The 13,364-nt window shown below is 36.4% G+C and overlaps 2 protein-coding genes across 4 annotated transcripts in view; one reads left to right on the top strand and one right to left on the bottom strand.

Moving 5' to 3' along the window:
- LOC135205349 (ankyrin-1-like) overlaps nucleotides 1-12,789 on the top strand; it is a 53,743-nt gene extending 40,954 nt beyond the window's left edge. Inside the window, exons 10-13 of one of the 2 annotated variants that reach the window (XM_064235811.1) lie at nucleotides 406-504; nucleotides 683-781; nucleotides 990-1,052; nucleotides 9,014-12,789. In XM_064235811.1, coding sequence (XP_064091881.1) covers nucleotides 406-504; nucleotides 683-781; nucleotides 990-1,052; nucleotides 9,014-9,822 — 1,070 coding nt within the window. In that variant the 3' untranslated portion in view covers nucleotides 9,823-12,789. Of the gene's footprint in view, nucleotides 1-405; nucleotides 505-682; nucleotides 782-989; nucleotides 1,053-3,191; nucleotides 3,984-9,013 lie in introns of those variants that run through there. The other variant, XM_064235812.1, reaches the window with a different exon arrangement.
- LOC135205350 (all trans-polyprenyl-diphosphate synthase PDSS2-like) overlaps nucleotides 1-13,364 on the bottom strand; it is a 77,254-nt gene that overhangs the window by 44,571 nt on the left and 19,319 nt on the right. The window contains exon 8 of one of the 2 annotated variants that reach the window (XM_064235814.1): nucleotides 8,352-8,616. The exons of the other annotated variant lie outside the window; for it this stretch is intronic. Coding sequence (XP_064091884.1) covers nucleotides 8,605-8,616 — 12 coding nt within the window. The 3' untranslated portion in view covers nucleotides 8,352-8,604. Of the gene's footprint in view, nucleotides 1-8,351; nucleotides 8,617-13,364 lie in introns of those variants that run through there. 2 annotated transcript variants of the gene reach the window in all.

The raw sequence follows: 13,364 nt of genomic DNA, 5'->3' as shown, positions 1-13,364 counted from the left end.
CTAAATAGTTGGCAAATTCCATTCAGTCATAAACAGGAACTACAACCCTTTATTGCATGCCTGTCTGATCTTACAAAATACATAAACTTTAATTCATTTCATTGGGAATTGTAGCTTGCATCTTAGGTCCCCTCAAACTCTGCCAGATGTTGACTGCTTTAAACTTATATTTTAGATGAACTGAAAGGTTGTCACCAATTATACATCAGAAACTACTGCTGTAACTTCTGAAACCTATTTTTTCCATCAAATAAACACCCAACTTCATGAAGATAATCAGGTTTTCCACTACATTTGCATTAACTGATAGGCCATTTTTCCATGAATGTCTATGACCTACTTTAAAAAAATCATAGACAACTTGAAATTAAAACAAAAAGTAAAGCTTCTTTTGTTCACTTTCAGGATCTTCGCCACTCATCCACGCAGCCTCCATGGGGAGAGAGAACCTGATCATCAAACTTGTAGCAGCGAAAGCCAACCCAGATTTTCAGGATGAAGCTGGTAAATATCCTTTTTTTCCCCAGGACTTAGTATTCCACAACATTGAATCTATAGATCATAGGCATGGCTAGAAGTCAGTTCAGAAGTTGACCCATACCCCCAGGGAGTCTTCTCTCACATCTAATCCACAAAATGCCTTATCCTGCTTATGAGTTCATTCACATCTTTCCTTATTCAGGCAAGACAGCACTCCACTGTGCAGTAGAAGAAGGACACTTCAATGCAACGAGGGAAATCATGAAAGCTTGCCCTAACCTGCAACTCAGAGACAGATTCGGTGAGTAGTGATGCAACAGCCATCATCTCTTACCCGCTTTGATTTTCCATGACTCTGTAACCCTGTAACCACGGGTAACCCCGTAACCACGGGTAACCCTGTAACCACGGTAACCTTGTAACCACGGGTAACCCTGTAACCACACCATTCACTGGCAACCAACCCCATAGCTAATTGTCTCTCTCTTTCTCCCTTCCCTCTTCTCCAGGACTCACTGCAATGGATATAGCTAGTGAAAGAAATCAAGAAGACATCATAGAACTTATAAAAGGTAAGTGACTTACCACTTTAGTCTACACAGTTCTTTCCATCTATTTTCAGATGAAATAAGTATTTCACAATAAATTCATAAGCAAACAGGCTATAAGTTTACATTAAATATTTAGCATAAATAAATACGACAATCAAAGTCACTTTATATCCTTAATTCTGAATTCTCCAAGCTCAGTTAAATAAAAAAAAAAATTCTGCTGATCAAACAATATTTACAACTCGGCTACTCAGCTCAGTTTTAACTAAGACAATCAATTCAGCTAAACCTTGAACGGACTGTAATATTTAATCTTAAAATAACCGTTGTAGATTTTATCCATATAGCTATATCTATGACGACAGTAGAACTTAAAATCTGAATGAACTTTTAAAATTATGTTAATCGTTCTAATGTATCTAAGTGTTGGCATTAGCGAACGATACTTATGGTAATTCCAAATCAATTTTGGATTTTTTCCTATTTACATAGTAATTCTTGATATTATAAAACTACAGTTCCCATAAGAACGGTCCGTCTCTAATGTTTGCCTAAGCAATTTATTAATTTTTATCCCATTCAAGTATAAACGTACTCAAGTAATCAAACACGTATGTTGCAAACAAACATACATTAAAATTTTCAGGTCCCTAGTTTCTTAAAACTCTTAACTAGAAACCTGCTTACTATATTCAGCCTATTACTATTAAATGTACTGAAGTATCTCATTATTGCTCTATTATAATAAACTGCTATATATTTACTGCATGTCTCTTCTCTTAGCTGTAGTTGTAACGTAGATTTTGATGTACCAAAGAATTATTAAGGTTGCTTTTAACAAGAGTAGGTCCACTTATAAATGAACAATAAAATAAAGCAAATACTTAAATGGTAGTTTACATTTACTTCAGACTGAAGTGGCTTTAAATATAATGTATTTTCCATATCAGCTACAGTACTTTTCTTTCACAAAACATGTACTAAAGTTTCAGTATTCTAAATCATTCACTACAACATTAGGATCTAAAATCACTAAATACAAGTAAACTTTAATTTATGATTAACTTTTCACATTGCTAAATATTTGTTTCAGCTTACGACATCATAGTTTCAAGTACTTTATTAAAAAATTAAGGAACAATTACGATACTTTTAAATCATCTAAATAATTTTTGGATACTCTTCAGTGTATAATTAAACTGACTGGTTCACTTTCGTTATGTTGTATTCCTTGTTTTGGCCCCCTCCCCACGACAGGTTAAGTTAGTACTATGTCAGGTTGCAAACAGGTCAAATGACAAAAGTCCCCTGTGACAAACTGGGTTAGTGTACTGCCAAGGTTAGGGCAATCCTTTAACAGAATAGTTCACAGAACTTTTGTTATGAGAATAACTCATTTTCATCACTTCTGTAAGAAGTTAGGTTACAGCAGTCTTGTTTGAAGTTTAACTAGACTATTTAATTGACATATTAGACTACTCTGATTGTGTGCAAGGTTACAGCAGTCCAGTAGCAGATGAGGCTGTCAATCTAATGCCAGAATGCCAGCTTAGGTTTAGCTAATGCCCCACAAGGCCAAATACATCCAACTTTATTAGTTTTTACATCAGGATTTTCAAGACAGCATCAGATGTCTAATGAGTTAGCTGCAATTTCTTCCATCTTGTGCATTCCCGCACGAATTCCCATCCGGTCCCAACTATTTCTTGAAAGGCTACAACAATGCTGCATTTATCATTACCCTAAAAGTTTCAGGGACAAGGAACTCTTCAGTATGGCAACAACTGTACTACAAAATCTACAGCTTTGTAGTATGTAAAGCTATGTCCACAATGAAGAGGATTCATGAGGTTCAGAAACTACTTGAGATAATGATAAATAAATGTTGTTTAGTCACCTAAGATGTGATTTTGTTATATTTACCAAGATCTAGTACTACTTCATCTTCATTCCATTTTCCCAGCATCTCTTGAGCCTTCTTTCCTCACCACAAGCTCAAACCATCTAGATAGAATACTTGTGATCCCACTCTATTTTCCAAAGACCCCTACAAGAGCAAAAGCAAAATGTAGGAAAACCCTGATAAATGAGGAATGCAACATAACGAGAATATGCCAACTACATAAAACTGCCTTTAAAACCACACTTTTATATTCTAAGGTTACAACCCTCGAACCTGCGTCTATTGAGTCTGGTCACCCAGTAATGGAGGCTCTTCAGACTACACAACCCACACAACCTCTGGATTCCAAACAGTGCCTTGTAAACAACAGCCTTCCCGAAGACCCACACCTACTAAGCCTGGGGGTCTTTACGCTGAGACATTTCTAAGCGCCACACTCTAGATTAGAGTTTTTGACTGAGCAAATTCTCTCGTAATCCTACTCTAGCTTATCCACACCATTAGATCACACTTCTAGACTTTCACTAGGCTGGCCCGTAAGATTAAGCGAGGGGTGAGATTTGGAGCGAGGTAAGGTTAGAGTTAGGGAAGGTGGGCGGCAGCCCAAAGGTGGGAAGAGTTGGCCTCTTCCCAACTTTGAACCTCAAAAGACAGAATTTAGGAAGCAATACATTCAGGTACTGTGTACGTACGCACCATCCCTCATTTGCACACAGTGGCAAACCACTTCCACCTCCCATCCACCCTGTTTTCATATTGGTTCCATTGGAGAGACAAATCCACAGTTAAATGTACATATACTTCAATTTAAAGTTTTAAATTTAAATGTATGTACATTTACATAACTGTGGATTTTTCTCCATTTGAAGACTCATGCTACTATGAGTATTTTTTAATTAATTGGTTCCATTATTCATAATTGCTGACAATGCAAAATTATGCAGCCTGAAATAAAAAAACCACTACGCCCAAATCCTTTCCCCCACCCCACCCCCCTCTGCAGTTAAGTTACTCAATATTCCAACCATATACCAATAAAAATAATGGTCAAACAACCCCATCTGCCACTCTGAAACCATGTTGGCTCTGTCAATCATTATTCCTGATGATGATAAATTTTGCATCCTAATAAGTGGTTTTCCTTATTAAATAAGGAAAGCCACTGCACCAAATCCCCCCCCACCCCCCCTTTGCAGTTAAATGACTGAATACTCCAACCGCACCAATATCACAATTGGTCTAATTCTGCATTCCAAGTCTTTTTCATATGCAAAGCAACCATTATTAATTTCCAGATGTGTCAAGACAAACTACAGTTGGGCAATTAGACAAACAATCTGAAAAATAAGTCAATATAAACAATCTCCAAGATAAAAACAAAAAATTTTGAGAAGCTGGGGGCCCATCTCAAAACCACTATCTAATTTATAGAGTACCACACCCAACAATGTTTTTATATGACTCCTTTCTTTCAAAAATAATTAGGAAAATATTCATGTTCTTACACTAATCATTCTCGATGCCGTGTATAAAAAGTGAAATAACTCCAGTAATTACTTTTAAATCACAAATGAATAATGCTTCTATTTTCTAGAAATTAGCCTACCTTCCTTAGTTAAACCTGTAAGTGTAAAGCTACTATTAAATACAGATTAAACTTTGACTTCACTCTGAAAAAATACGTGTAAATATTTTCTAAAAGCGAATATCATTACAATGTTCAAGTTGTCAGACACACAAATGGATGAACTGAAAACATTTACGTTTATTTCAACCAAATAAGATTAGCTTAGTTGCCCACATGCTCATATCGTAAAGAAAACGGCTCTAAAATTGTAACCATTAAGGGAGAACTGATGTAAAAATCACCTCCCTCCAAAATCACCAGGAACCCCTTTAACAACTTTTCAACAGACTACTGCATAATCAATATAGTTACAGATGTACAGAGAAGTGATTTGTAAGATAAGACTCCTAAACTGTAACTGCAAACCCTCATAAAACCAGAGTTATAGTGAAGTTAATAAAGGCGCTTTTATCTCGTTTAATCCGAGTTGGGCTTTGTCAAAACAATCATTCTTTAATCTTTATGAAAAGGACACCTCTCACTACTGATCTATATATATAGATATATATATATATATATATATATATATATATATATATATATATATACACACTATATAGCACTGGCTCTTTTATCAAGCGAATATATTACCATTGTAAACATACAGCCTACTGATTAGCGTGGAATCTAAAACTTACCCCATCTGACTATGCTAACTCTATACTAAGTATGATTTCAAACACCAACATGGCAAAATGGGTTCTCAACAATTACCTGGCAGAGAATTGTCTCTTGAACTATCAAGCCTTCTCTGAGGGTTGAGCACACGCAAACTGTGGTGTTTCTGGTAACACTGTCAAAACTGACACTGTAAACATAGAACTACTCCTATTTACCCTAAGTGATTCCCACTAGCTGTTTTATGCAATATATTGTAAAACCAAATCAAGTTATTTTAGGGAATTCTGGTAATGCCAGCATTTCCGTAATACTGCACTTCCCCCATACGCATTTATTATAAACCCATGCTTGCAATACACACAGCTGAGAATAATCCAACAAGATAATAGTACAACCTTTTAAAGGAAAGCCCTTTTTCTGTTAAATTTACAAGTTTGATTTAGTTCAAAGGACACATTTCAATACAAACAACTGAGGGTAATCCCACAAGTATTGCAACACTGTGCTACATTTTGAAGTCCCGTTTTCCAGTTTAAATCCATAAGATAAAGCTTGATTTTAGTTAAAGCAGCACATCTGTAACATTACACTACCTAATTAATTTATAGATATCTTTTCAATATTTCATTAAGTTCAACATACCAAAGGATTAGTATTCTTAAAGTCAATACAAATTTTTCTGCTGCAGATAACTTCAACAAGTTCAGGGGAAATAATTTTAGAATGGCTGCACTTGCACAAACATATGTACCTTATTTCAAAGGAAATAGTACAGTATACCCTTCTTTCAGAATATTGGTACCTTTAGCTCATCTTGAAAAACATCTCCACTCAAAACCAAATCAAAACAATTTATTTGCCAGGTATTTGCCAAGAGTGGTTTAGAAAGATACATTTACTTTTACAGCACATTTGAAAAATACTAAGTACGGTCCAGAACAAAGACAAAATATCCTGATTTCACGTCAATCAAGGAAAGGACAGGATATGTAATACACTCTTCTCAGATACCATCCAGTGTCAACAAATCCTTTAGACATGTAAGTGCTCAAGCAGCACTTGAAACAAGCAAAGATCTAACCTGGAAAGACTAAAATGCTTCCAGTCCAAAAAACCTGAACAAACACGAACCTAATCTTCCTGACTCTCATTTCTTCACTGCACAGGCAACAAGTTTTCAGCCATTCACACGATCAAGTTGTGTAAAAGTAAAACTATTTTAGCAGTGTATAAAATCAAAACTGTCTATTTTAGTGTGAGTTTGCTCATGCAGACAACCAGATTTACTAATTACTCAAAGGTCGTAGGTTGACTTCACATGGCTAATGCTCAGTAAATATTTTATTGATTCATTCTTGTTTTTCCCACAAACTTATTCAAATGATTGTCTTGTTTTTTACTAATTAATTCAATAAGTATTATCCATGTGACAACAACCTAAAACAAGTATACTGCTCCAACTATCTAATGCTATGATTTTACAAAAAAAACAAAAAACAAAATAAACATCAATACTCTACTCTGGTTGGTTAAGAAAATTTTAAGTATTCTATATTACGTTCAAAGGATATTTTTCAAGTTCAACCAGCTACCAAACACCTCTGGAAATAATAAGAATAACTTAACAAGTGTTGTCTAGTAATTGCTGTGTTTCCTTTCAATATGATAATATACTGTACTGTAACATGGTCTACATATACTACTCTATACTATCTCAATAAAACAGGACATTAAGACTAGTGATTTTGTTTTACGTCACACCACCAGTAACAAGCATAATTACCTCACGTACCTACACAGAGTATGTATCTCCCAGTGGGTTTTAGACAGATTTTACTGGTGCAAAAATTACATAAACTGTAAATAGTCCATGACGATAGAATGTGACAATTTCCTAGCTTTAACAGATAGCACCAACAGCTTTCGAATCTGTTATGTGGCCTTTGGTTACCCAACAAACGTCAAATTAATAACAGTCATTTCTGTGATGATAAGAAGCAAACATGCCTTTCAAGAATGATTTTAAGTAAGTTTTTAAAGAAGTCATTTAACAAAATATAAGTAAACTTAGAGAAAATGAGCTCAAAACCAATGAGCCTAAGCTCTGAACATCAAACTTATGAATACCTGGGGTTTGTTACAAACAGTGTGCTGTGTATACTGATTGCACAGTATATACATACTGTATACATTATTAGCACTAAGACCTTGCACCGTATACTAATTAAATGTGTTGAAATACTGTATTCTGCTGATTTATTTCAGAATTTGCTAAGATTCACAAAATGTAAAACAACTTATACACTTACTAAAGGGAACAATTTTTATCAATAATCACAAGACTTCAATCAATATTTAGGTACTAAATTCAGTCCAAAGCTCAGTAAAATCAAGCCTTAATTCACTCCAAGATGAATAAGCATCATTAATAAACTTATCAAGTAAATAGAATTATATATTTTCTTTTTAAATAGTACACAGTTGTAGCAGCTGTGAAATTAACCATCAACGTCACTCATTTCAAACCAAGGTAAGTGTTCTTCTTAAACTATATATTTTCTTTCAGTGGTACCTTCCACAGTCAATTCTACCCAACATTTTACAACCATGCCATTCAAGTATTCTTTTGTAATTCCTTTCATTCATGCTGTAAAAATTGCATATTACTCCCATGTTTCTCTTTCAAATGTTGCTGCATATAGCACTTCCACTTCTAAATGAGCCTTTCTAAATCTTTCCTAAGTAGTATGTAGTACAATTTTCATGATTATCTCCTAAATCCCTTTTGAAGAGCAGTGCAGGTGTTCCTCACTTCCCTGAAAGTGGGTGGGGCTAGTTACCTACACCAAAAACAAAAGAATCGCTATGGCGAATTTCAAAATTTTTTAGCTGCCAATACTAGACACTTTTAGCTATGTAATTATTTGGTAAGTTACATATATAATATTTTCCTTTTTTAAATTGCTCATATTCACATGGTACCTGAAAGGACACCTTCCAGAATCCTCAATCCAAAGAGACTTCCTTGGTACCTTAAATATCGGTATACTAAATGAATTCCGTTTGCATTTTTTAGGGAAATCTTAATTACTGTACTACCTTTATTTCAAGTTGCACCTTTAAATATTCCTTAATGCTCTATCTCATTCCCACTTCAAGTGGCATCCTTGATGTATTTCAATCGGTACCTTTACATATTGATGGACCAGGAATTAAAATCAGGTCAAACTTTTGGGATAAAGTTTCCTAAGAGCTTCTCTGATAGACAGCATTCCCATCTTGACAAATCTAAGTTTCTGAACATCTGAGTAAAAGATTATTATGTAAAATTACTTCAATACTGCAAAGTTACCGGAGCAATGCGTAATTCCCATTTGTATTGATGCTGTGATCCATTATAGTAGTGCTTATAGTAGTTCCGCTCAAAAAGTTATCTGTTGAACATTCAAAAAACTTATTAGTAGTATTTTGTCAAATCTCAACTTAATTTTATAGAATAGCAAACAATAGATAATTAACTACTAAGCAAATTAGAACATTAATCCTACAAAGACAATCTTTGCACTACCAACTACCAAAAAGCTGTAATCTTCATATAAAATTCATAATTTAGAGCCAAAGATGATTAATATTAAAAAATATACTAACTGGCATAAAGCACCCATCATTATTTAATCCATGTTTTTCACAACGAACTCTCATGATCTATAACCACTAATAAAGTTTTAGAGCAGTATGTATCACAGAATTATTGTGTCAACATTCAACTGCCCAATTTCAACAATCAGTCAGTAATCGAAGTGACATAAAACCGTCCTTTTCTCTCCACAGCTGAAGAGTTCCAGATACTGTGTGCAGAGCCGGAGACGTCCACCCCATTCATCAAGCCAAACTACGACTGCCCAAACTCGGCCTCAACGGGTACGGGCACGTGCCCACCCAACGAGATCACACCACTCACCACTACCCCTCCCCCTACTTCCACCACAACTACCACAACTACTACTACATCTACTACTACCTCTACAACCACAACGACAACACCCAAACCAACGCCTGCACCCACCACCACTACGACTACTACCACAACAACCCCAGCACCAACAACCACCCCAAAACCAAAGAGTACAACGTTGCCACCGGCCATCATCACCCTCGAAACGAGGACGACAACCCTGCCACCCGCAATCGTCACCCTCGCACCCCCGACCTCGACGGAGGAACCGAGGGAGGTCGAGACGACGACCGTCACCGTGCCCGTTCTCGTCACTCCACCCAACAGGGGGAGAGTCCCGAAACCCAGACCCAGACCCAGGCCCAAGCCGACCGTGCCTTCGACTCCAATCAAACCCGTGCTCGTTGCGCCCCCAACCACAACCACCACCACCACTCCGGAACCGACCACAACGCCCACGCCCCCAACCACGACGCAAGTGCCCACGACCACACAGAGCACGCTCAGCAACTTCCTGCAGCCGGGTCTGACGAGCATTCTGACCCTGCTGGACAAGACCAGGAAGACGTCCCTCGCACCGACAATCCCCAACAACATCACGCAGAACGTGTTGGACGACCCAGACAAATCCCAAGTTGTGGACAGCTTCTTCAGCCTCTTCAAGAAGGTGTTCCTGCCTGCGTGAGAAAGCACCGCGCAATCCACGTGCTTTCCAATTCCTTCCATTCTGGGGCCAAAGTGTAGCAATGATCTTCTAGATGGTAACAAGATAGACATTTGCTTTAGTGACTAGAATTTTTCTTCCAGTTTAATTTTCATGAATTTAGGGGCAGTTTCTTTCAAAGAAAGTGATTTCGTTTTACAGATGTAAGTAGGTGTTTTTCTATCTCCACAAAAGATGACACATATGCTACCATAAAAACATACTGAAAATAGTCTCCTATGAGCCAATTCCATATTCCATATTCTATGGTTATTTTTCACTCTTAAGCTTTTTACCATTCATTCAATATTTATTTCATACAAGTCATAAGGCAACACTTCATCAAAGACAACAACAATCTTCACTGAAGATACCAATACTCTCATCAAATAACATTTGGCTTCACAAAATCTCTCATCTTTGCAGGTCTGTTAACCATAAGTCAGCAAGTTGATCATACATAAGTAGTACATACAAATATCAATGATTTGGGGAACTAAAGGTAGAGTTGAAGGTAAAGTACATCCAAAAGAAGTCAACAGATTATCTACTGGTCTCTGCTGACTGGAGGTATTCTGTATAATATACTGTAATGCTCTCAACAATACCCAGTTCAAGATCCAAAGATTCTGAGATAATAATTACTTGCTACTACAGTTTTTTTTTATAATTCCCATAGCATGGAGACTAGTCCTCCTACACATTTCTTAAATGCTACCACAAAAGTGTAGTTATGGCCCAGCTAATAACCAAACAGAGAACATTATGTACATTCATCAAAACTCATGTGCCAAAGAACTTTGTACCACATCACAAATACATAGCATTCCTTTTCAATTATTACTCAAATTATCATGTACTGCCTGCATGTTTTGCCAGTTAAATATATGATGGATGAAAAAGCTCTACACAATGTCAAGCAAAGTACTCTATCAATATTCCTGAGACAGTCATTACTAATGTACAAGCTTTCAGTTGCACAAATCCACCTAGTTCCTCAGTCTGCCCAATGAAAATGATAGTATACCCCTTTTGCATTCTTCAATTTTCAAATTGTTCTAACACAGAATCAATTCTTAGTATGATTACTAAATTCCCTACACATGCAGCAAACATTTCTAGAGCCACTATTTACATATGCCACACCAATAGCATGAATATCAGATTGGTACTATACTGGTACCGTTTGCTCTGCGCTCCTTTCAAGTTCTGTAGAATAATTTAATATCTTACCGAGTATTTTTCTCTCTTCAAGGAACCCAGCTGGTACACTGTACACTACCAGCTGCTTATTCATTCCTATCACAAAACGAGGGTAACCACTTTGACCAATTAAGATATACAGGATATGAACTGTAGTGATTTACTGTTGAATATGAGGAGAGCTCCAGTTCCAAATGACCAATGAAAGTATGAAATGTATTTGGAACTACTCTCACAGACCACATGAAATTCCTTTAAAGGTAAATGAAATTCCTTTAATAATAATACAGAAGCAAAAATGTTCAAGGTTGGTTCTCTCATACTAAATGCAAATAATAGGTGCCTTAATAGTACTCAAGGAGTAAGGTAACATTGTAAATACAACATATAGAAAGTCTTCGTCAAGTTGCAAATTACTCAAGTGATGGAAAAGATTTTTGTGTTCTTATACTATTGCTGTACCCGTTTCTTGCACTGTATCCACAGTGATCACCTTGAAAACTAAGTGAAGAGTTGATTGAAAATTCAAAACTTGAGTTACCAAAAGACAGCAAAAACAAAGAATTTAGACTTAAATTAGTGCAAAGAAACTGAAAATTCCTTTGTCAAACAATTCAATCCCTTGAATGAATATTGAAATGAAAATAAGACCAACTTAAAAAGTATAGAAATCTTAGGCATGAAGCCATAAGTTCTAATGGATAAACATTAGGACCACAAACCCAGAGAGCCAGAGGCTGACAAAGTAAATTAACTACCTTTAGCATACATACAGTAATACGATAAACCCTCGGATTAATATTGTGCCAAAATATATATCTTAAACCCAGCCTCTTCAATTCTCCTTGTATCAGAACATGATAAGACATTTTTCCATCAAGAATATTTATAGGTCTCACAAAACACAACTCATCTCACAAGCTTCATGCAACAAATTACTGTATCATGTAAATAAGAATTTCACACCTCAACGTGACAGGAACTACGTTACATACCTATATGTATATCGTATATGAATGTTAGGGCAATCATTTCGTCTTTGAAAGGTTTATGATAAAAAAAGGTGTCCTATGGATACCTTAGTCTTAAGGTTAAGTGACTCCGGTCACCAATAAAATGTCTTCAAAGCTGGGAGGAATGATTCAAGTATTCAAGACAAAAGTGACAACACTTACATTCTTGTTTAAATGGCAAACTTCAATCTTGTTATAAATGGACAAATAAGTAATTGCATTGTAAGCTATCAATATACCAACTACTAATTCCTAGACACAACTGTGAAATACAGCACTTGTATTAAACATGTACAAGTATCCCTTAAATATCATGAATTGTGTTTAGTTCTACTACTAACATTTCCAAATTTACTCAACTGCTAAATTTCCCACTTAATTCCTGTTCAGTAATCGTAAAAATTTATTCCGCAATTATTCCGAGCCCACTCAAGCTAACCCCACATGAATCTACCCCAGTCCAGATTTTAAATCAAGTTGAAGACCTTTCTCAGTGTACGTACTCATAAATTTTACTGAGCAATGACTAATATTACTCTTTACAACTAAGAATTACCTCAATCTTTTCTAGTCTCATCTTACTTTGACTGAAAAATATTAGTCAATGGTTTCGGTATTCCTGCTGCAATGTTAAGTTCTGGCCGGCAATCATTTCCTCCCGTGTGTCAAAAAATATAAAGAAAAACCCTCTTGGATGCACAAGAATATCACTTAAACTATTTTTGACACTAAATTTGGTTTTATTGTCCTTAAATATTTTACGATTTGTTTGACTCAATACTTCTTGTAAAGGCCTGTCCACACGAGCGGGCCTGATCGGCGTGCTCCGGGGTTGACGGGCAAATCTTGGCGGGCTTATCCGTGAATGTTGTCTACACGGGCGAGGCGATGGAGAGGTGGGCGTGCCCGACGATGCCAGTAGTGTATTCAGTGCGGTACAATAAACATGGTGCCTACCGCAAAGATGATATGTAGCATGATAATTGCTCTGTGTGATTAAAAAAAAGAGAAAGAAGAGAATAAGGTGCAAAGAATGGCTCAGTAAAAGAAAGGTATATGTATGTGGTTAACGTACGTGTGCCAGGGTCGAAGCTCAAGCCATCGGGCACCACCATGGTGATTTTGCTAAAAGACCCATTGGGCAATTTGATGGTTTGCCCGTCAAGTGTGCCCGTAAGAGGGGAGGTCCGCCGATCAGGCCCGGTCGAGTGGACAGGCCTAAAGAATTTCTAGATAAAAGTGGTCCACTCTTGCCTTTGTACTTAGGTAGTAAAAAATATCACTTTGGATGTTAATACTAGTGAACAA

The sequence above is a fragment of the Macrobrachium nipponense genome, chromosome 49 (genome assembly GCF_015104395.2).
Source record: "Macrobrachium nipponense isolate FS-2020 chromosome 49, ASM1510439v2, whole genome shotgun sequence".
Classification (NCBI taxonomy): domain Eukaryota; kingdom Metazoa; phylum Arthropoda; class Malacostraca; order Decapoda; family Palaemonidae; genus Macrobrachium; species Macrobrachium nipponense.
This window is presented reverse-complemented; position numbering and strand designations above follow the sequence as displayed.